At 41.3% G+C, this 21,228-nt stretch overlaps 1 protein-coding gene across 1 annotated transcript in view; it reads left to right on the plus strand.

The window, feature by feature from the left end:
• The first annotated feature begins 20,944 nt into the window (after positions 1-20,944).
• SH3GL2 (SH3 domain containing GRB2 like 2, endophilin A1) overlaps positions 20,945-21,228 on the plus strand; it is a 221,202-nt gene continuing 220,918 nt past the window's right edge. Inside the window, exon 1 of the mRNA XM_040481335.1 lies at positions 20,945-21,112. Coding sequence (XP_040337269.1) covers positions 21,068-21,112 — 45 coding nt within the window. The 5' untranslated portion in view covers positions 20,945-21,067. The remainder of the gene's footprint in view (positions 21,113-21,228) is intronic.

Consider the following 21,228-nt stretch of genomic DNA (forward strand, 5'->3'; position numbering starts at 1 on the left):
TTCAGATTCCACGAACCCTGGATCCGCCCCTGCCAGTCTGCTCTGTTCTTCCCACACTGAGGCCAAGGATAGATTACCATTTATCATCAGGCTTGCTAGTAGCTTTCTTACAGTAGAGAAATATTTTTCTGAACTCATGGATCTATAAAAACAAAAGACAAACTGAGAGGGCCTCGTACTTCAGGAGGAAAGGGAGAGTCTGTCTTCTCATGGACGTGACCTGGCCTGGGTCCCTGGTGTCGGATTCCATGAACCCTGGTTGCATCTAGTTCTTATTCTGCAATTCATGATGCCTTAAATACTGTACAGTTGGAACAACGTCTTTGTACATAATCCTCAAGCTGGCTTTCTCCCCCATTTCTGCAAAGACACATTTAAATCCCATCAATTTAATCTTCATATAGAGTGTGAATGCTAAGGACCCCTATGCTGGAGAAAGAAAAATAAAACTGAGATCTGCCCATAAAAAGAGAATATACATCTTGCTCTTTTTGAATGGAGTGTCCTAGGTGGGAAAGACTGAATATTCTCTCCGGTTTTTACTGCAAGTGTTTGCATGCATGGCTAAATGTTTCCTGAGAGGTCCATAAATATTCATTGACACTGATGATAAAACACAAATGAATAGATTAAAGCATATGTTCTCCAATTACCTTCTAAGATGTGATTTTTCTATATTGGTCACTGTGTGGAGCAGATCTTTTTATCACACAGTATTAGAGCTCTGTGAAAATTCAAACATTTTTGTTGTCACAACGTGCTGAAATATTGGGAAGTCAGTCACTGCATTTGTCTCTTCAAAGATACTATGTACATTGCTTCCGTAGTTCTTGTGTTGTTCATAATGTTGTTTTAAAGCCTCATTTTTTACTCTTGAGACCAACAAGAATTTGGTGATACTTTCTGTGAGTGTACTTACTACGCAGCAAGAGCCTTGTCTCTGCTCGCCGGTGGAAATGAAGGAGAAGTGGATGTGTTATAGATCATCCAGTAGGGCATCTTCCCAAGCGATTTCTTTCAAGTTTATGTTAACATTTTCCATTTGCACAGACTGTTAGTTATCCCATCTTTTTAGATAGCATCTTATTAAAAGGAAACACCTGTTTGAAGATGTAGAAATAAGACTAAATCTAAACATATGTGGTCATATGTGGTCATTTAGCAGATCCATAAAGTAAATCTTAGAACCTTATTTTATGTAATCATTTAATTACTTAAAAGCAACCTGGAACATTTGATTCCAGTGATGGTGTACAAAAAATTAGGTCAACCTTTTGCTAAGGCCCCCACAATTGGTAGCGCTGAATAAAATTCTTTTTTAATTCAAGTATAACTAACATGCAGTGTTATATTAGTTTCAGGTATACGATATAATGATTCAACAGTTCTATACACTACTCAGTGCTCATCATTGTAAGTTGAACAAAATATCTTTATAAATCCTCCTCGAGGCATTGGAGACTCAAGGCAATGAACATTTGCCAGACCATAATCCCGGGAAAAGATGGAAATCTAGAGAGGTGAATGTGGTTTTGGGAGCTGCTTTTCCTTGGGGAGCTTTGCAAATTTTAGAAAAGGGAGCTGGGAGGCTGAGAGCTAAGCAATGCTTTCTAAAGCTTCCAGAGTTGAGGAAGACAAAATTTGAAGTCTAAGGCCTACCAAAGTAACGGTGGTGGATAAATCCATGTTTTGGGTTGACATCTAGAAGGTCGCCACCTAGAAGTAAGGGCAAAGGGGAATCAGCCTGGTGCCCTCAAGAAATGTAGTCAGCTTAGAATCATCTCTAGTCCCAATATGTGCTAATATGATTCTAGAATGCTTGTGCCTTCAAATGTCTGAAAGAATCAAACAAAAATCCTGAAAAGGATATTACAAGAAAGGAAAATAATAGGCCAATTACTCATATGAACATAGATGCAAAAATCCTAACTAAAATATTAGCAAATCTAATCCATCAATATGCAACAAGTACATGCATAATATGACCAAATTCTTTGTTTCCCAGGAATGAAAGTTTACTTAGATATTTGAAAATCAGTCACCACAGAATATAGGGGGAAAAGGATTATTTCAATAGGTGCAGTCAAAATATTTGATAGAATTCAATCATGTTCATAATGAACTCTTAGCAAACTAGTAATAGATGGATATTTTTTAAAATGGAATAAAAAGTACCTACAAAGTAAGAATAAACAAATACAGTACTTAATGAGGAAATATTAAAAATTCCCCTGAGATCAGGGAAAAAAAGAAAGGATTACCACTGCAATTCACCATTTCACTGAAAGTCCTTGTCAGAGTAATTGAGTCAAGAAAAAAACGTAAATTAAATAAAACATTGGAAAGGGAGAAGTAACTGCCATTTACATACCATGTGTTTGCATTCATGAAAAAAATCCAAAAGAATCTTTAGATAAACCATTAAAATTAATAAATAAATTTATCAAGGTCATTGAATAAAAGCTCAGTACACAAAAAATCAATTATATTTTTAATATACTAGCTCAAACAACTAAAATATGAAAATTTGAGCATATGACTAATGAAAAGTAAACAAGAATGAAACATGAAAGACCAAAAGGTGAAAAACACAAAGGAGAAGGTAAAATACATAGAAACTATAGTGAATAGGTCTAAGATATGAGTAAGTGTAGTCCCAGAAAGAATAATTGAAGATAGAATAACTAAGATATTTACAACACCAGTTAAAACATTAGGGCACAGATTAAGAAGTTGTATAAACTATAAATGAGATAAATAAAAGGAACTCCACACCTATGCACATCAAAGTTAAACAATGAGGATAGGGGAGCCTGGGTGGCTCAGTTGGCTGAGCGTCTGACTTCAGCTCAGGTCACGATCCCATGGGTTCATAGGTTCGAGCCCCGTGTTTGGGCTCTATGCTGACAGTGCTGAGCCTGGAGCCTGCTTCGGATGCTGTGTCTCCCCCTCTCTATGCCCCTCCCCTGCTCACGCTCTGTCTCTCAAAAATAAATAAGCGCTAAAAAATTAGAAACAAAACAAAACACTGAAAACAAATGACAAACAGAAATCTTAAAAGCAGCCCGCAGCAGGCCAGAGTGAAGACATGCCATCCTTAAATTACACAAATTTGACTGTGGGCTGACTTTGTATGAGGAAATAATGGGATCCAGAGGAAAATGGAAAAATATAACAAAGTAGCAAAAGAAGATAACTGTCAACCTAAAAGCCTATTTTCATCCTTAAAGAATGCAAGTGAAATGAACATTTTCAGATGAACAAAACGTAGAGAATCTATCCCCAGTATACCTATTCTTTTTTTTTTTTAATTTTTTTTTAACGTTTATTTATTTTTGAGACAGAGAGAGACAGAGTATGAACGGGGGAGGGGCAGAGAGAGAGGGAGACACAGAATCGGAAGCAGGCTCCAGGCTCTGAGCCATCAGCCCAGAGCCTGACCCCAGTATACCTATTCTTAAGAAAATTTCAAACATTATTTTTTTAGGCAGAATAAAAATATTACCAGATGGAAGGTGGGGGAAGCAGGAAGAAAGGAAGAACAGTAGAAAGGGACTTTGTGAATAAATCTGAATGAATATTGGCTCTATAAAACAATAATAAAAATGTCATTTAGACATAAGTATGGAGGCTGGTGAATGGCGTTGAAGTATTCCAGTCCTTGTGTTGTCCAAGAGGAGGGCAAGTGTGCTGATAAATACTGCATTTTAGTAAGTCAAGAATGCATGTTGTAATCTCACAGGTAACCATTAAAAAGAATAGTAAAAGGACTTATAACTTGGAATATATAGCTGGAAAAAATGATAAGAAACACCTAGTCAATCTAAGCACATTAAGAAAATCAGGAAAGAGGAAGATAAAGCAGGTGGAACAAAGGGAGGATGCAGTAAAATTAAAGCTTTAAACCAAATACATCAGAAATTATATTACATATAAAAGACTTAATGATCAAATTAAGATAAAAACAATTTCAGACTAGTTACAAATATGTAAGATCTATAAAAAATACACCCAAAACATGAGGCTACAAAAAAGATTGAAGTACAAAGACTAACCAAAAGAAAGCTAATGTGGGATAGCCATCTTTTATCTATATTAATGTCTGATAAAGCATTTTTCATTTAAAAAAACATTTGACATAGAGACCATGATTAAAGAATACAGGATTTTACTCACCAAAAGTATACAATAAAGTGAAACTGCATGCAGCTAACAATATGGCCTTAAAGTAAATAAAGAAGAACTTCAAGAAGAAATAGATACATTCATAATCATAGTAGGAAATTTTAACACAGCATTTTCAGTTATTGGTAAAATAGACAAAAATAAAAAATGACATAGAAGATTTAACAACCCAGTGAGCACACAACCTGTAGACATACATGGAGTACTGGACTCCACAAGTGCAGAATGTACATTATTTTCAAAAACACACAGCACATTTACAAAAATTGACTATATGCTGAAACCTGAAGCAAATCTCAACAATTTCAAAAGATGCCGATCAAACTGAGTATGTTTTATGTCCACCGTGAAACTAAGAAATCAATTATGAAAGAGATATTTATAAAAATTCCATATATTTGGAAATTAAGCACTATATTTCTAAATAACACATTGGCATAAGGCAGGAATCATAAAAGGAATTAGAAAATATTTTGAACAGAATAATTAAATTATTACATATCGGAATCTGTGGGATACAGCTAAAACTACCCTTAAAGGGAAATTTGTAATTTTACATGCAATGAGGTAAAAAAAGAATACCACCTTCAAGAAGGAAGGAAAGAATAAAGAGAAGATAAAAAAAATAATGCAACAGCAAAGATAAAATAGAGAAAAATCAATAAACCAAAAATTGCTTCTTCGGAGAAACTCATAAAACTGAAAAACTTCTGCTAAGACAGATCAAGGGAAAAGAGAGAGAGAGAGAGAGGCTGAGAGAAGATGAACATAACCAATGTCCGGAATGAAGAAAGTAACATCATTATAGAACTTAACTACATTGTATATATGAGAAAATAAGGACCAACATGATGCCAGTATGTTTAAAAATTTAGATGAAGTTTACAGAGTCCATGGAAAACAATAAATCTGATACAAAAGAAATAGACTAGTTCTGCAAATATTGGAAATATTAAGTCTATCATTTAAAACTCCCCACAAGGAAAACTTTGGGCCCTCTGAATCCTACCAATCTTTTAAGAAGGAAATACCATTAGGGATGCCTCGGTGGTTCAGTTGGCTAAGCATCCCACTCTTGATTTTGGCTCAGGTCATGATCTCACAGTTTGTGAAATGAAGACCCATATCAGGCTCTATGCTGACAATGTGGAGCCTGCTTGGGATTCTCTGTCTCCCTCTTTCTGCCCCTCACCCTCCTCCCATGCTCATGCACGCTCTCTCTCTCTCTCAAAAAAGAAACATTTAAGAAATCTTTACAAAATAAAGAAGGAAATAACACTAATATTATATAAACTCTTTCAGAGATTAGGACAAAAGGGAACATACCGAACATGATTTATGATACCACATAATCTTGATTCCCAAACCTGACAAAGACACTATGAAAAAGAACAATTTCGGGCAAGCCTTATCTTTGAACAAAGACAAATAGACTAATGGAATAGAGAAAAATTACCTGGGACATATATAATGGACAAAGGGATTGATTCTAGAATATATTGAGATTGTCTGCAAATCAATAAAAAAAGACAATCCATTATGGGCAATAGATTTAAACAATATTTCATGAAAGAGAATATTCAAATAGCCAAAATATAAAAAGATGCTCACAACTTCATTAATAATACAAGGAATGCAAATTAAAATCATGAGATACCACTGTGTATCTACCAGAACAGCTAATCAAAAAGACTGATGATACCAGGTTCCAGTGAGGATGCAGAACAAAGGAAGCTGTTAAATGCTGCTGGTGAATGTACAAATTGGTACAACCATTTGGCAAAACAATTTGGCATTCTTTAATACGATTGAGCATATGCTATGTATATGAGCAATTCTGTGACTGAGCAGTTCTATTCCTGGGTAAATACTCAACAGGTATGTTTGTATATGTATGCCAAGAGCGCCACAGACAAGAATGTTCTTAGTGGCATTATTCATAATAGCTCCAAACTGAAAGCAGCCCAAATGTTCAGAAAAGAAAAATAAATTACTCCAGGAGAATCCTCTATAACAGAGGACAAGGAATGTGGTAAAAGAACTGGTAAAAAGAACACATCTGACAGTAGTCCATCCTCTGGTGTAGACAAACAGGGGTGGAGAGGAATGGATTCAATATGGAGAAGATGGATTAATCCACATCAGCAACTGTCTATTCTTCACCAAAGTCCATCTTTAAGAAATGTCAAGTGAAAATATGAGCCTCCCCACTTGACCTTCCTCAAATTCTAATCTTCATCATGCAGACCACCAGAAAGCTTCATTTTTTAACTTGACCAGTTTAGCCCCTGAAAAGATTTCCTTTTCCAAGTTGCATAGTGTCCTGGACATTGTTCTGGAAGTCAAGCTGGTGTCCTGGGGCAGGACAAGGAAAACTGGTGGGAGAAGAGTCCTTAAAGACACACAGAGCTAGGTTTGAATTCCTCCATTCCTTACCAGATTGAAACCATGAGCAAAATTACTTGACCTGTCCAAATTGCAGTGTCCTCATCCATAAAATGGGAATGAGAATCCCTACAGCATACAGTTGTATGAAGATTTCATGAGGTAATGTCTATGTCATGCACAGAAAGATGCTCAAATGGTAGCTATTAATACTTAGGTTGATTGATTCTTACTAGCTTCTGTTTTAGAACGTGTGTATTGACCTTGACTCATGTCTTGCCCTGCCTTCTCACTGATTATACTAAAAACTCTGAGAATGAGGTAGGTGGTTCAAACCAAGCTTTGCTGGACCAGAGAAGTTGGGCTCACCCCCCACTGAGTGGATACGGATAGGCTGTTTGTGTATAACCTGAATGCAGGCTGATTTTGAGGCACAGGAGCTGGAAGGGGAAGAGAGTCAAGAAGAGGGTAGGGGCGATATCCAGGCAGAAAGAATGAGATGAACGTCCCCACTCTCTTGGAAACTGGACTTATAAATTATAATCATGTGAATGTTTATAGCCTTCCTATACCTTGCTAGTCAGAGGGGAATTTCTTTGCTGGCTTTTTTCCATCCTTTTTAAGGGGAGTTCTGTCTTTGCTAACTCGATTCCTAGATCTCTATGCTTTAGAATCAGGCCATGTGAATCCACAAACTGGATTCTAGGAAAGACAAAAGAATAGGAGCAGATGGAAAAACACAGTGAAAGGAGACAGCAGGCTGGTGTTGAGAGTTTTATTTGGAGTTGAGAATTGGAGAGGGAACGGGGTTTTGAGGAAGCGACTGATGACCATTTCAGAGAATATTGTGAGTGGGAGAGGTAATCCTATGGGCACAAAAGGCAAATCCAGGATTTGGAACCAGTTGTGTATCCTTCACCGCAATCTAGTTCAGAGCTTTTTCATTACCGCCAAATGAGACCCTTCTCTTTAGCTATCAGCCCCAATCCCTCTATCTGCCTCCCATCCCCTAGCCCAAGGTAACCACGAATCTACCTTCCATTTCCGTGGATTTGCCTAATTTAGGCATTTTATATAAAGGGAGTTACATAATAGGTAATCTTTTGTGATAAGCTTATTTCATTTAGCATAATATTTTTAATGTTCATTCATATCATATAATATGCATCAGTACTTCATTTCTTTTTTTTTTTTAACGTTTATTTTTGAGACAGAGACAGAGCATGACGGGGTACGGTCAGAGAGAGAGGGAGACACAGAATCAGAAGCAGGGTCCAGGCTCCGAGCAGTCAGCCCAGAGCCTGACACGGGGCTCGAACTCACGGACCGCGAGATCGTGACCTGAGCTGAAGTTGGACGCTTAACCGACTGAGCCACCCAGGGGCCCCAGTACTTCATTTCTTTTATTGCCAAATAGTGTTACACTATAAGGCTATACCACATCCTTCTTATCCACTCATTAGCTGATGGCCTTTTGGATTGTTTCCATTCTTGGCTATTTTGAATAATACTGGTATGAACATTCATGTACAAGTCGGTGTGGACATATGTTTTCATTTTTCTTGGGTGTGTAAGTAGGAACAGGGGGCACCTGGGTGGTTCAGTTGGTTAAGCGTCCGACTTCTGCTCAGGTCGTGATCTCACGGTTCATGAGTTTGAGCCCTGTGTTGGGCTCTGAGCTCAGAACTCAGAGCTTGAGCCTGTCTCAGATTCTGTGTCTTCCTCTCTCTCTGCCCCTCCCTCACTCACATTCTCTCTCTCTCTCTCTCTCTCTCTCTCTCTCTCTCTCTCCCTCAAAAAATAAACATTAAAAAAATTATAAGTAGGGATGGGAATGCTGGGTCATATCGTAAGTCTACGTTTAGCCATTTTAGGAAATACCAGACTGTTCTCCAAGGTGGCTGCATCATTTTATATTCCTACCAGCAACATTTCTCCACATCCTCACCAACAATTAGTATTGTCTATCTTTTTTATTACAGCCATCCTAGTGGGTGTGGAGTATCATAGTATTGATTTGCACTTCCCTGATGGCTAATTTCCCGAATTTCTATTTAACTAAGATACTTTTGGGATCTAAAGTTAAGGGCACAGTTTTTAAGTTGATAGCTAGTGCCAAACTGCTTTTCATTAACTGTGCCAATGTAACTCAGCCTGGAGGTGTATAGGACACTTGTTTTATAATTTATTCATCAAAGTAAGTATTATATTTAATATAATTGCCAATATAGTGAAATTGGAGTTATTTATTTTAACCCCATTTCTTGTGAAACTGGGTTCTTTTCATACACGTAATGGTTATTTCTGTAACTTCAGTGAGCTCATATTCTTTTTACATTTTCTTGTTGGGCCTTAGGTTTGTTTTGGAAAGTTTTCTTAAAATAGCTAACATTCATCTTGAATAGTTTATGCTAGATAAAGAGTTTTTAAGGAGTTTTTAAGTAACTTGTCAGTAAAAAATATGGGGAGAAAAATTAATATTTCAGAGTTTTTGTAATAATAACCAGAATGACCATTTTCAAAGTATTAAAAGAGACTTAGAAAATCTTAAAAGTTCATATTTACTTATTTACATAATGCAAAATAGGAGGCAAATGAAGTAAAATGAAGGGAGAACGACTTGATTACAGGAGACATATCAATGCTTGTCCCTGAATATAACTGAAAATTGGATAATAGTTTATGTTCAATGAAATAGAGGAAATAAGAAGTGGTAATTATTTTGTGGTTGATCCTTTCATTTAGCTTCTTAGGCACTTAAAAAATGTTTATTTATTATCTTGAGAGAGAGAGAGAGAGCATGAGCAGGGAAGGGGCAGAGAGAAGGAGAGAGAGAAAATCTTAAGCAGGCTCCAGGCTCTGACGTGGGGCTCGATCCCATGAACCCAGGATCATGACCTGAGCTGAAATCAAGAGTCAGTCGCTTAACCAACTGAGCCACCCAGGTGCCCTGGCTTCTTGTGCACTTTAATTGCATTGATGGAAATATCTGGAGCTTTTAAAACATTGTCCAGTATAGATCTCTCAATGTTTACTTGTACTTAAAAGAATTTCATGATAAAATATAGGTCCGAGTGCTGTATCATTTTTTGGCCAGCAAAATTCTTAAACAGACATCATTGAAATATAAGGTGCACCTTGGGCTAGTAGTGCTTCCAGAAGGTGTGGTGTGAGAGGTGAGCTGGTGGATGCTGAATCGTAAACTCCATCTCCCTTCCTGATGTTTCATGCCTAAAGGTCCTAGTCGCCCATAAGTAGATTACAAACATCTACAGTTTTTCTTTAGGAAGATCTGTGAGTCTAAAAGGACTTATCCAAAACTCCAAAGTAGTTCTGAATTTATGGTCTTCTGAATTGACTCTCCCTTGCTACCTAGGTTTGGTTGTTTTACATGGCTACCGCCAGGGGGAGCACAGAGTAATATGTGATGGGTGATGGATCTTCTTTTCTCTAAACTTTTTTTTTTTTTGAACAGCAGGCAAAAGTTTATTAGAGTATAAGATCAGAAAGTAAGAAAAGTATGAAAGTTCTCTTTACAGAGACTATAGACAAGGGACTTTGTTTCATAGGGTTTTGGTCTGCCCTCTTCCCTCCCACCTTGCTCCTTCTCAGGTTTTACCCTTATTGGCTTGATAACTCTTGGTGCTGAGTTGTTCATTTCTGATTGGCTCAATTCCATTGTCTGAGGAATCAGACTATGGTTATATTGTCCCACGTATAACATAAGTGTTATGGTTTACTTACTTAATTTTTAAATTTAAATCCAAGTTAGTTAACATGTAGTGTAATAATGGTTTTAGGAGTAGAATTCAGTGATTCATCACTTACATATAACACCCAGTGCTCATCCTACCAAGTGTCCTCCTTAATGCCCCTCACCCATTTAGCCCATCTCCCCACCCAACCAGCAACCCTCAGTTTGTTCTCTGTATTTAAGAGTCTTTTATGGTTTGTCCCCCTCTCTGTTTTTATATTATTTTTGCTTCCCTTCTCTTATGTTCACCTGTTTTGTATCTTAAATTACACATATGAGTGAAATCATGATATTTGTATTTCTCTGACTGACTTATTTCGCTTAGCATAATACACTCTAGTTCCATCCACATTGTTGCAAATGGTAAGATTTCATTCTTTTAGATCGTTGAGTAATATTCCATTATATATTCCAACACACACACACACACACACACACACACACACACACACACATACACCATGTCTTCCTTATCCATTCATCAGTCGATGGACATTTGGGCTCTTTCCATTTGGGCTCTTTCCTTTGGCTATTGTTGATAGTGCTGCTGTAAACATTGGGGTGCATGTGCCCCTTCAAATCAGCACACTGTATCCTTTAGATAAATACCTAGTAGTGCAATTGTTGGGTTGTAGAGTAGTTCTACTTTTAATATTTTGAGGAACCTCCATACTGTTTTCCAGAGTGGCTGCACCAGTTTGCATTCCCTCCAGCAGTGTGAAAGTGTTGCTCTTTCTCCGCATCCTCGCCGACATCTGTTGTTGCCTGAGTTTAAACTATGTCTTTAAATATGTAGCTATTGATCCAAGAAAAAGGAAGAAACTATTATGTTTAAGTGTACCAGATATGGAATGGGTAATACGGGTCCCAGAAAATACCCTGTTAATGTATGTAAACCTCATTGCTTTGGGGACACACTGCGAGGGGTGTAAGGTATCCCTCTCTGTGGGTTTCTCTGCCAGTGGCATTAGATGAGGAAATCTGTCAGGGGCCCCTGTGTTCCTGGTGGAGGGGAAGTAAAGAATGCTGAGGAGTGAGGCATGTTCTCAACAGGATTCCTGAGTTGGTCCCCCCAAAACTGTGGAACTCCTAACTCCTAGTACCTCAGAATGTGACTTTAGTTGGAAATAGGTTCATTGTAGATGTAATGAGCTAAATTAAGAGGAGGCCATACCTTAACTCAATATAACTGGTGTCCTTAGAAAAGCAAAATTTAGACACAGTCACACACAGTCCGTAAAGCACTGTGGGAAGACAGAGGTGGAGACTGGAAAGAAGCATCTAGAAGCCAAGGACCACCAAAGATTGCTGGCTGTCACCAGATGTAGATGGAGGGCACGGAACAGTTTCTTCCTCACAGCCCTCAGAAGGAAGCAACCCCTCAGACTCCTTGCATTGGGAGTCTGAGCCTCTACAACTGTGAGAGAGTGGATTTCTGTTGTTTCAAGCTGCCCAGTTTGTGGTAATTTGTTACAGCAGCCCTAGCAAACTGATAAAGGCCCCAAATCTCTAGCCAAACTGCTTAATAATTGTGTCTCAATTTCTTTTCTTGTAGAAGTAAAAATAACCTGCCATTTGTGACGATGCAATGGGCTTCTAAAGGGAAAAACTTTTATGTTTGGCTGTCTGAGCCTCCAGGCCTGAGAAGAATTCTTGAGACTCCCACCCACTCCCAGTATGCTCAAACTGGAGCATCGCTAGGACCTGGAGAGCTGGTGAAATCAAATTGCAGGACCCTACCCCAGAATTGTTCAACTAGTCGGAGGTAGGGCATCGATAATTTACTAATCTAACAAATTCTTGGGTGATTCTGATGCTGCTGGTCTAGGGGCTACATTTTGAGCACTATGGGATTGGATACTTGGGGAAGATCTATGGGGTAAATGTAATGAAGTGAGCCTTACAAGAACTCTTGAAAGGGTGGAGGCTTTGTGCCATGTGCAGATAAACTGTAGGTCGTGTTACCATAAATAGGCGCCAACCACCTGCCCTTCCCTCATGCCTTACCCCTAAAAGTCTTGTAATATCTCATTGGTTATCTTCATTCTCAGTGAAGATATCCTGAGATTCTCTGAGTGATGAGATTCGAGACCAATTGAAAGTTAATTTCAGGACCTTTGTCTTAACTTCATGAAGCCTTTTCTCCAGGACGAATCCGTTCCTTGGGTTCATAACATGTGTCAACCTAAAAGAAGAGGTAGACCAAAGCAAGCTCAAAACTGTCAGAAAGATGAATTATTTGGGCATAGCAGAGGAATTACAATTGGCAACACGCAGACTGTAGCAAGTTACGGACAAGTCCGTGGAGGGTTTGGGATAGGCTGTGTTTATTGGCAAGGAATGTAAAGAGGGGTGAGTTTAGTTAGGCTGTTAAAATAGAAAACAAATGGAGACCAGTTATGAAAATTCTCCAACCAGACAAAACCACTCTAGTCATAGAAATAAAAGTTCAGTTTAACCTATTTTGTGAGACCAGCGCACCCTGGGTGATTTCTTATTCATGCCTCTGGAAACCATAAGCACAACTTCCCAAGGTTGATACTGGCAACCCCTCCCCCTCCCCCTGACTAACTTCCTACCATTTAAGAACATTCCAACATTATCAGCTTCTGTAAATCAGACATTTATAGGAAATCAGTCTCTCAGTCCTTAAATTTTGTTTCCCCAAGGGCACATGGATGAGATTTTCCATTTTATATCCTCTGTTTCCATTTTAGATTGAAATTCTTTCACACATATTTTCCTTACTATTGTGTAATTAATCATACATTTACCAGTTTTCATGTGCTGGTCACTGAGCTACCTTCTTGTTGATTTGTGTCCGTGCCCCCGCCCCCCCATCATGTTCAGCTGGGCTTAGGAAACTAGGCCATCACTGTTCCTCAGAAAACCCTTAAATTTCTTTTAAGTCTTATTGAATCTCCCAAAACTTCTCCACCTACTCATCATTCATTCATTCATTCATTCACTCACTCATGAAATGCCCTGTGGAGCACCTCCTATAATGCTAGGCTTTCAGTAGTATGCTGGACATGCAGTGGTGCACAAACCCCAACAGAGCATGCCCTTATGGGGTTTGCAGAGTAGTGTGGGAAGGGAGGAGAAAGACATAAAAATCACATAAATACATGTAAAATCACAGCTATATTAAGTGCATCAAAGGACAGCGGTACTTAGTTCTAAAGGACTCTAATAGTGAGATTTGGGCATGCTGGGGAGGCCAGGGAAGCCATTTGAATTGATATCTGTGGGGGTTAGCCAGGTGTAAAGCAAAAGACAACTATTCCAGGGACAGAGCACAGTGAATGCAGAGTCCTGGTCAGAGGCAGGAACAGACAAGGGGGTTGAGCACAGAGAATAAGGGCATCAGGGGTGTCCAGCCTGGAGAAATGGGGAAGAAGCCAGATGGTGTAAGACCCTCAATGCTATATGGTCACAGTCTGAGGATATGGACCACCAGGCACCTCCCTTGCTTCCACTGACTGCTTTCACCTGTGGCCAGAACTTGCCCTCCTCATTGATCATGGCTTCACCCCTGCACACCTTCCCACCACTACTCTGTCCAGGTGGGGAGACATTCCTCCTCTTCTACCAGGTGACCTCTCCATTTGGCCTTTCTTCCCATCCTTTCTGCATCCTTCAGTGACTGAGCTCAGTGAGTTTTTAAATCTTCAGTATGACTCACCTGCCATTTAACTGGATCCTTCCTTTTTTTCTTGAACATGTCTGGGTCGCCCCGGCCCCCCAAAAAAAAAAAAAAAAAAAAAGAAAAGAAAAGAAAAGAAAAAAGAGCTAATCAGATCCCTTACTATATCCCCTGACCTAATGACAGATTCTCTCTTCATCTTAAGACTTCTCATTTTGTGGGTTTGTGTGTGGGGCGGGGGGTGGGGGTGTACAATGGGGACATTTGTCTTTGTTCCTTCCACTTCCTCTCCATAGTCAGTTCTGCCTTGATAGAGCAAAGAGTTTCCTTATTATTACACGTGTTCAGTGGTCTGATGCTTGTGGGGCTGTGGTGAGATTTCCTTCCCCCTGTAATTCACCTTCAAAGTTAAGTCATCTTAAAAATTGGCATCAGGGGCGCCTGAGTGGCTCAGTCGGTTAAGCATCCGACTTTGGCTCAGATCATGATCTCACGGTCCATGAGTTCGAGCCCCACATCAGGCTCTGTGCTGACAGCTCAGAGCCTGGAGCCTGCTTCGGATTCTGTGTCTCCCTCTCTCTCTGACCCTCCCCCGTTCATGCTCTGTCTCTCTGTGTCTCAAAAATAAATAAACATTAAAAAAATTTTTAAAAAAATTGGCATCAAAAGTTCTCTCCAACAACTCAACTCTATCTACAGGAAACTAAAAACATTTTCAAAATATTTGTTCTGAGGAATCCCCTATTTGGCAAACTTCCCGTGACTAGATCTTGAAAGAAAATTGGTATTCTTGAGATGGTGGTGTTTTGTTGTTAAATGTTTGAAATGATATTTTATTTTTTTAAAAACTTTTAATGTTTATTTTTGAAAAAGAGAAAGAGACAGAGCATGAGTGGGGGAGGGCCAGAGAGAGGGGGAGACACAGAATCCAAAGCAGGCTCCAGGCTCTGAGCTGTCTCCCCAGAGCCCGATGTGGGGCTCAAAGCCGTGAACTGTGAGATCATGACCTGAGCTGAAGTCGGACACTTAACCGACTGAACCACTCAGGTGCCCCCCTGAAATGCTATTTTAAAATAGTGCTTTATATCTGACCTGTCACTGAAGTCAAGGTTAAGTGTGTGGACCAGGGATACTACAAGTTGTGCACATTTAATAAAACTGCCAAAAAGTTTTTTTAAAAGATGTTTTATCTATTTTGAGAAGGAGAGAGAGAGTGCACACACATGGATGAGTGGGATGAGCCGAGATAGAGGGAGAGAGAGAATCCCAAGCAGGCTCAGGGCTGTTAGCACAGAGCCCGATGTGGGGCTTCATCTCACAAACCACGAGATCATGACTTGAGCTGGAATCAAGAGTCAGACGCTCCAGCAACTGAGCCACTCATGCACCCCATCACCAATAAGTTTTTAAAAGGCAAAATAAAAAGTTCCAAAGATAAATGATTTATTTAAATATGTAAATTATCTATCCTTTTAAGTGCATTTTTGTCTTATTAAATATAGTAAAATAGAATAAATTTCTTTTTCATGTGTAAAGCTGATGCTGACAGAAATTTGGAAGGTTTACTCTGACAGCTTCATATTGTTGACAGGTGTTTGCTGAACTAAATTATCTCTCCTTTCTCACCTGGACTTTTCTGTCACCAAGAGAATGCATCCTTGAGATGACAGAGTAGGATGCATACGGTGACTAAGAAGTAGCTTTTCTCTGCATGGCTAACTAGCTACTAAAATAGAATGTGGCTTCTTTAACACAATGCTTTAACAGGCTGACTACCCAGATCCCATGTTCAGGGTTCACAGCATGCCTTCAGATCTTCTAATGATAATATCTATCCAGGAATAGAAAAAAAAAAATAAGCCAGTGATAAAGATGCCCTAACAATTTACAGTTAATTAAAGTTGTTTTCATTTCAGGAGTGGGCATTGCTATCTCAGAGTCCAGTTGCTTGGCATTTACCAGCATTTAGCTGCCAATTCCCAGGGGCTTGGGAGGTTCCGGCCCTGGCAGCCTGACACATACTGTCAAATAAACAAAAGTTTGATTTGTAAATCAGAATGTCAGTGTCTTACAGGGAGAGCTGACACTTAAGGACTATATTCCTTGTCACACAATCTGCCCACTCTCTCGTCTGAGAACGAAGCCTAATGCACAGCTTAGCAGGACTTGTGGTTTAATTGCTATGTTTGAGTTGCTAGATCTGAACAAGAAATGGGAATGGGATTAGAATGTTATTGTAGGGGTTGGGAGCCTGGAAGGGATAGGTCACTTAGAGTTTGTTGACTGCAAGTAACAGAGAGTCATAGTGGCTGAATTAGCAAAGGGGCATTTATGGGACGGTCATTAGGGACTCTCAGAATTCACAGGAACCTGGAGGTACAGGCTTGGATACAGCAGGGGAGCAGCAACGATAACCTCTGGACGGTGTGCACAGTTGGAGGGAAGGTTAGCCAGTTCCCGGCTTCCTGGCCCTCTGCTGGATCTAGTTTAAAAAAATTCATCAGGCTCTTTTTTTTTTTTTATTTTTTTTTCCAACGTTTTTTATTTTTTATTTTTGGGACAGAGAGAGACAGAGCATGAACGGGGGAGGGGCAGAGAGAGAGGGAGACACAGAATTGGAAACAGGCTCCAGGCTCCGAGCCATCAGCCCAGAGCCTGACGCGGGGCTCGAACTCACGGACCGCGAAATCGTGACCTGGCTGAAGTCGGACGCTTAACCGACTGCGCCACCCAGGCGCCCCATGAGGCTTTTAAAATTTCAATTTGCCCATATCTACTGGGTGGTTATACTATTTGCTAAGAGTTGTGAAAATAAAGATAAGACCCTGTATTCAAAGACTAAAGGATCTTATATATCAATAGCTGCAACACACGTCAGATCAAGTTGCGCCATCAGAGCTTTGGACTCCCCCAGCGAAAAGAGGACATGTGGTCAGAAAGTTGGGGAAAACCTCAAAGGAAAGGCACTGGAGATGGGCATTGGAGCTGGCAGGATTTTTCTAGAGGAGTTGGCAGCATTTCCAACTGGGATACAAATAATAAGAGGGGCCCCGGATGTAGGAGCTGGATGTGAGCCACCCACCTGGTTAAGTCCCCTCCTCCTTTTCCTGAGACTGGGTTACCAGGGTTCAGCCAAATGAAGAAGTGTTCGCAGGGAGAAGTGTCTGCAATGCTTTGAATGGAAGAGGACTAGGCGGGGGAGAAAAAGAAGGGGGATGAATGGGGGGAAGACCTATGCATTCCATGTTGAAGAGACAAAAAAGTGTGCTTCTCTGTACATCTGTTGTACGGTGGGTATAGGTGACGAACCTGGAAGCAAGGAAAGGAAGGTGTCTCCCTTGATTTCCCATCTCTAGGAAAGGGCTTGTTAGTCCCATCCATGCTGAGTGGGGGCTCAATGCTACTGGCAGCATCTGAAGGCCCCAAATCTTATGTTAAGAGCAATTCACACCAGGACAACCGTCTGGGTCCCACACAATCTGTGATTTAATGCAGAGCCGTTGGTGAGGGCTCTTGAGCATCAGACCCAATGTAGCAAGGATACAGCATCAGTGACAGTGATAAATTGTTCCACTTTTAATTCCCATCTGTATGTATTAACACTGACCGAAGGCTTCTGCCCTGAATTAAGGCTAGAGGCTGGAGTAGAAGAAGTTAACGATGAGGGAGTCACTCCCTTTCATTGCTTCTGTTTTCTCATCTGTAAAATAAAATGTCAGGGCTTAATGCCTTTGTTTTGCTATGTTTCTTGCACTCAGTGAGCTTCCACATAAATTCAGGAACAGTTTGCCCTTGAGTGGGCCAGAGGAAAGGGATCCAGGGCTGAAGGGCAGAAAGATGAGAGCTTCGGCTTATCCCCTGCCACCTTGGAACGAGGGGCCCTCTGAAAGGTGCCAGGGATGCAGCAGCTCTGTGCAAACTAGAGGTCCGGTATTTGCCAGAAGCTTTGGCATAATGTAGGGAGAAGTAGTGCATGAATGATGTGATGGAATTATTGCTGACCATGAATTTCCTGTCCAATTAGTGAGGTGCTGCTGTGTGGGGGTTTCATTTAATTGGACCTCTCCTGAGCCATCTAGGTTTATTTACCATTTTACATTGATTTGATCTCCGGGGAGGAGAGGGCAGCATGTTGAATTACAACAACCTTTTATGAAACAAAGTTCTTCCTCATTGACCTTTGATTCCCCTTTCCCTGCATTATGCCTCTGCATTTCTCTGTGAAGCCTGTGCCGCAGCTTCTTTGCAACCAAAGAGGGCTCTCATGTTTGACATTTTCCAATGTCTGGTGCATTCATGCTTCTGCATTCAGGTCACAGTAAATGTCTAAAAGGGCTTTCTGGATTACTGGTCTGGAAGCTCCTTGGGGTTCAAGATGCAGTTGGTATGTATCTTGGCATCTCACCCTACCATCCCCCATACCTCCTACCCTGCTGCCTGCTAGAAGGGGGACCTCAACAAACCTCTTTGAAAGGTAACATCTCAAAGGTCTTTATAGGTATGCACGGTGGCTTCGATAGAAATAGTGGATTCACATGAGACCCAGGGGATACTTGGCAGAATTGACCATGCTTCCGATTTCTGCCAAGGTAGTTCCTTTGAAATATAGGTGCTCAAAGTTGGTAGATGAAGAACCAGGGAAAGAGAGAGACTTGTTTTCATTTAATTTGTGTTTCCGGCGAGTGTTTGAAGTCCTGAGGAGATTCATCAGGTCCTCATTTCACACCTGTCACGGTTAAAGACCAGAGCTCATGGACCCCAGGTCCTTTGTTCTTTGGAGATTAGTTGCTCTCTCTCTCTTAACAGCTTCACTAAGGCCCATCCTTCTTTGCAAATGTTCTATGTTCAGATCTGGGAGCAGGCAGGTAAAATAAACCATAGAATACTTTTTCTATTATACAAGTGATGAGAAATCATTTAAAAACTTGAGGGAAGAGAGAAAAAAGTTAATTCCTAGTCTCCCTACTCTAGCCCCCTGGTTTTCAACGTGTGGCCACCAGAGCAGAGCATCACCTGGGAACTTGTTAGAAATGGGCCCGCATTTTCCATTCCAGTTAGAATGGAAAACTGGGAATGTGGGAATTTTTTGCTTTAAAGTCCTCTAGGGGATTCTGATGCATGCTAAAGTTTGAAAACTGCTCCACCAGCCCAACCATTATTAGCATTTTATGTATTCTTTTCATGAGTGCGTGCGTGTGTGTGTGTGTGTGTGCGCGCGCGTGTGCAGGCTTCACTAAACTGTTAAGAGTACAAAAGCAGTCATTGTAACACTAGCCCCCAAAGCTCTCTTATCTAAAGCCCCACCTCCATTTGCAGTAAGTACAAACTATTGTGGAATTTCCTAATGTCAAGAATCTGGGAATCCCCATGGTGGGCCTTAGAGGTGTGAGTCATTGTGCTACATCATGGTGCCTCAGTCAAGTCTTGTTAAAGGTTGTCCTGAACTTTGGTGGATTAGTAGCCCCACCTATTTCTTGGCAGGACTGTTGTTTTTCCCTGTCTGATTCCTGAGACACAGATTGTCCCTTGCCCTGACATTCCATTACAATTTCCTAGAGATCACCAGAGCTTACTTACTCTGTACCCTCTTTAGCTGGTAAGAAATCTGCAGGTTACGAGGCCAGGGTATGTATGGTCAGTGTGTGGAGCCACCATTCCCTATGATCGTGAGGTCTGGGGATTGAGTCTGCTCATTGCTTCAGTGAGACTGCAAAAAAGAGAATATACGTACCCAAACTTCAGTGAGGCTTTTTGTAGGAATGAAACAGGCAACTTACTTCACACACCTTTGATGACAAAAAATAAAATACACATGGGCCAGGGAGTCTATGTTAGTAGGTAGCAGAGGTCATGGAGGCAACAAAAGAAATTCCTAGAACTCCTTTGCTGCCACGTATTTCTTTATTCATCCACTTACCTTGCCTTCTGTCGCTCTGCCTTCTCTTCCTTACAAATTTGGTCCCCATGTGGGGACAGTGTTCAAGTTCTTTTCTATGGGCTTCTCAGTCCAAGACAAATCAGGGTAAATGGCTAATCACCAGAAGACAGAAACCATGGTAGTGCTGCTGTGCTACAAATTAACCTAATTCCATCAGTATTTGGCTTTAGCCCAGCTATACATACTTTGTTATGTATGTAAAATTTGCACAGTTTAGTATTATGCTTTTTCATGTGTAATGCTCAGATTGAAAATCCTAAAACCACTATCATAAGTGAATACCAAATTCACATTTGGACTTTTCTGTCTATAATCACAGGATTAAAATGCTATTACTGGAGTAATAGTCCATTTCAATTCTATTTACCTGACCAGCTTTAAGGCTTTAAATGTTTTTTCCTTCTCCTTCTTCTTCAAGCGTTATCAAAAAAAAAAAAAAAAAAAAAAAAAAAAAAAAAAAAAAAAAAAAAAAGAAAAATCGTTTTGTTGGCTTTCCGCAACGTTTTGGAGGCTTAAGGGATATTGGAGTATTGAAACCAGGAACCAGGGCAGAGAAATGTGTTCTGTGACCAACCAAGTGGGCGCAAGGCAGAGAAGGAGCAATGACTTATTAATTACCCCAGATAGAACACCTCCTTTCCAGGAGGCAGAGAGGCTCAAAGGGCAGATGGGCCAGCTTCAGGCAGCGCCGCTGCTGCTACCTGGAAGCCCAGCAAGTCACCTGAGTCGCGCCCGTGCCTGGGCTGCCAAGCTGCAGCGACTGGTCCGCAGGGTGCGGGGCCACGCACCCCACTCCCGCGTTGGGAGAACGCCCTCGGCCCTTTAAGCACGCAGCCGGCTCGCGGCTGTCCTGAAGCCGGATCTCCGCGGTAGGCGCACAGGTAGCGCGGGCCGCAGCACCTGCCCCGCCAGCCCCGCGCCCGGGGCGGGGCTTCCCGCTTTCCCTTTAAGAGGCCGCATCACCCGCCCCTGACGTCAGGGTGTCTCTCCGCACGAGCCCGCGTCCCGCGCCGCTCCGCGCCCCCGCGCCCACAGCCCCGGCGGCGGCACGACAAGCGGCCGCCCGTCGAGCGCGCCGCCCCGCTCGGCCCTCCGGTCCCGCTCCGCCGCCGTCTCTTTCCGCACCAGCACCGCAGCCGCCCGCACGTCCTCCCGCACCATGTCGGTAGCCGGGCTCAAGAAGCAATTCCACAAAGCCACTCAGGTAAGGCGCGTGACAGGTGCGCCCGGGGTGGTCCCGGACGGAGCCGCGAGGGGCGCGCTCGGCGCCTGCAGCCAGCGGGGAGCGCGGGGACCCCGGCCTGTGCCCAGCCCGCCCCG

The sequence above is a fragment of the Herpailurus yagouaroundi genome, unplaced genomic scaffold (assembly GCF_014898765.1).
Source record: "Herpailurus yagouaroundi ecotype Mexico unplaced genomic scaffold, PumYag 160, whole genome shotgun sequence".
Taxonomy (NCBI): Eukaryota; Metazoa; Chordata; class Mammalia; order Carnivora; family Felidae; genus Herpailurus; species Herpailurus yagouaroundi.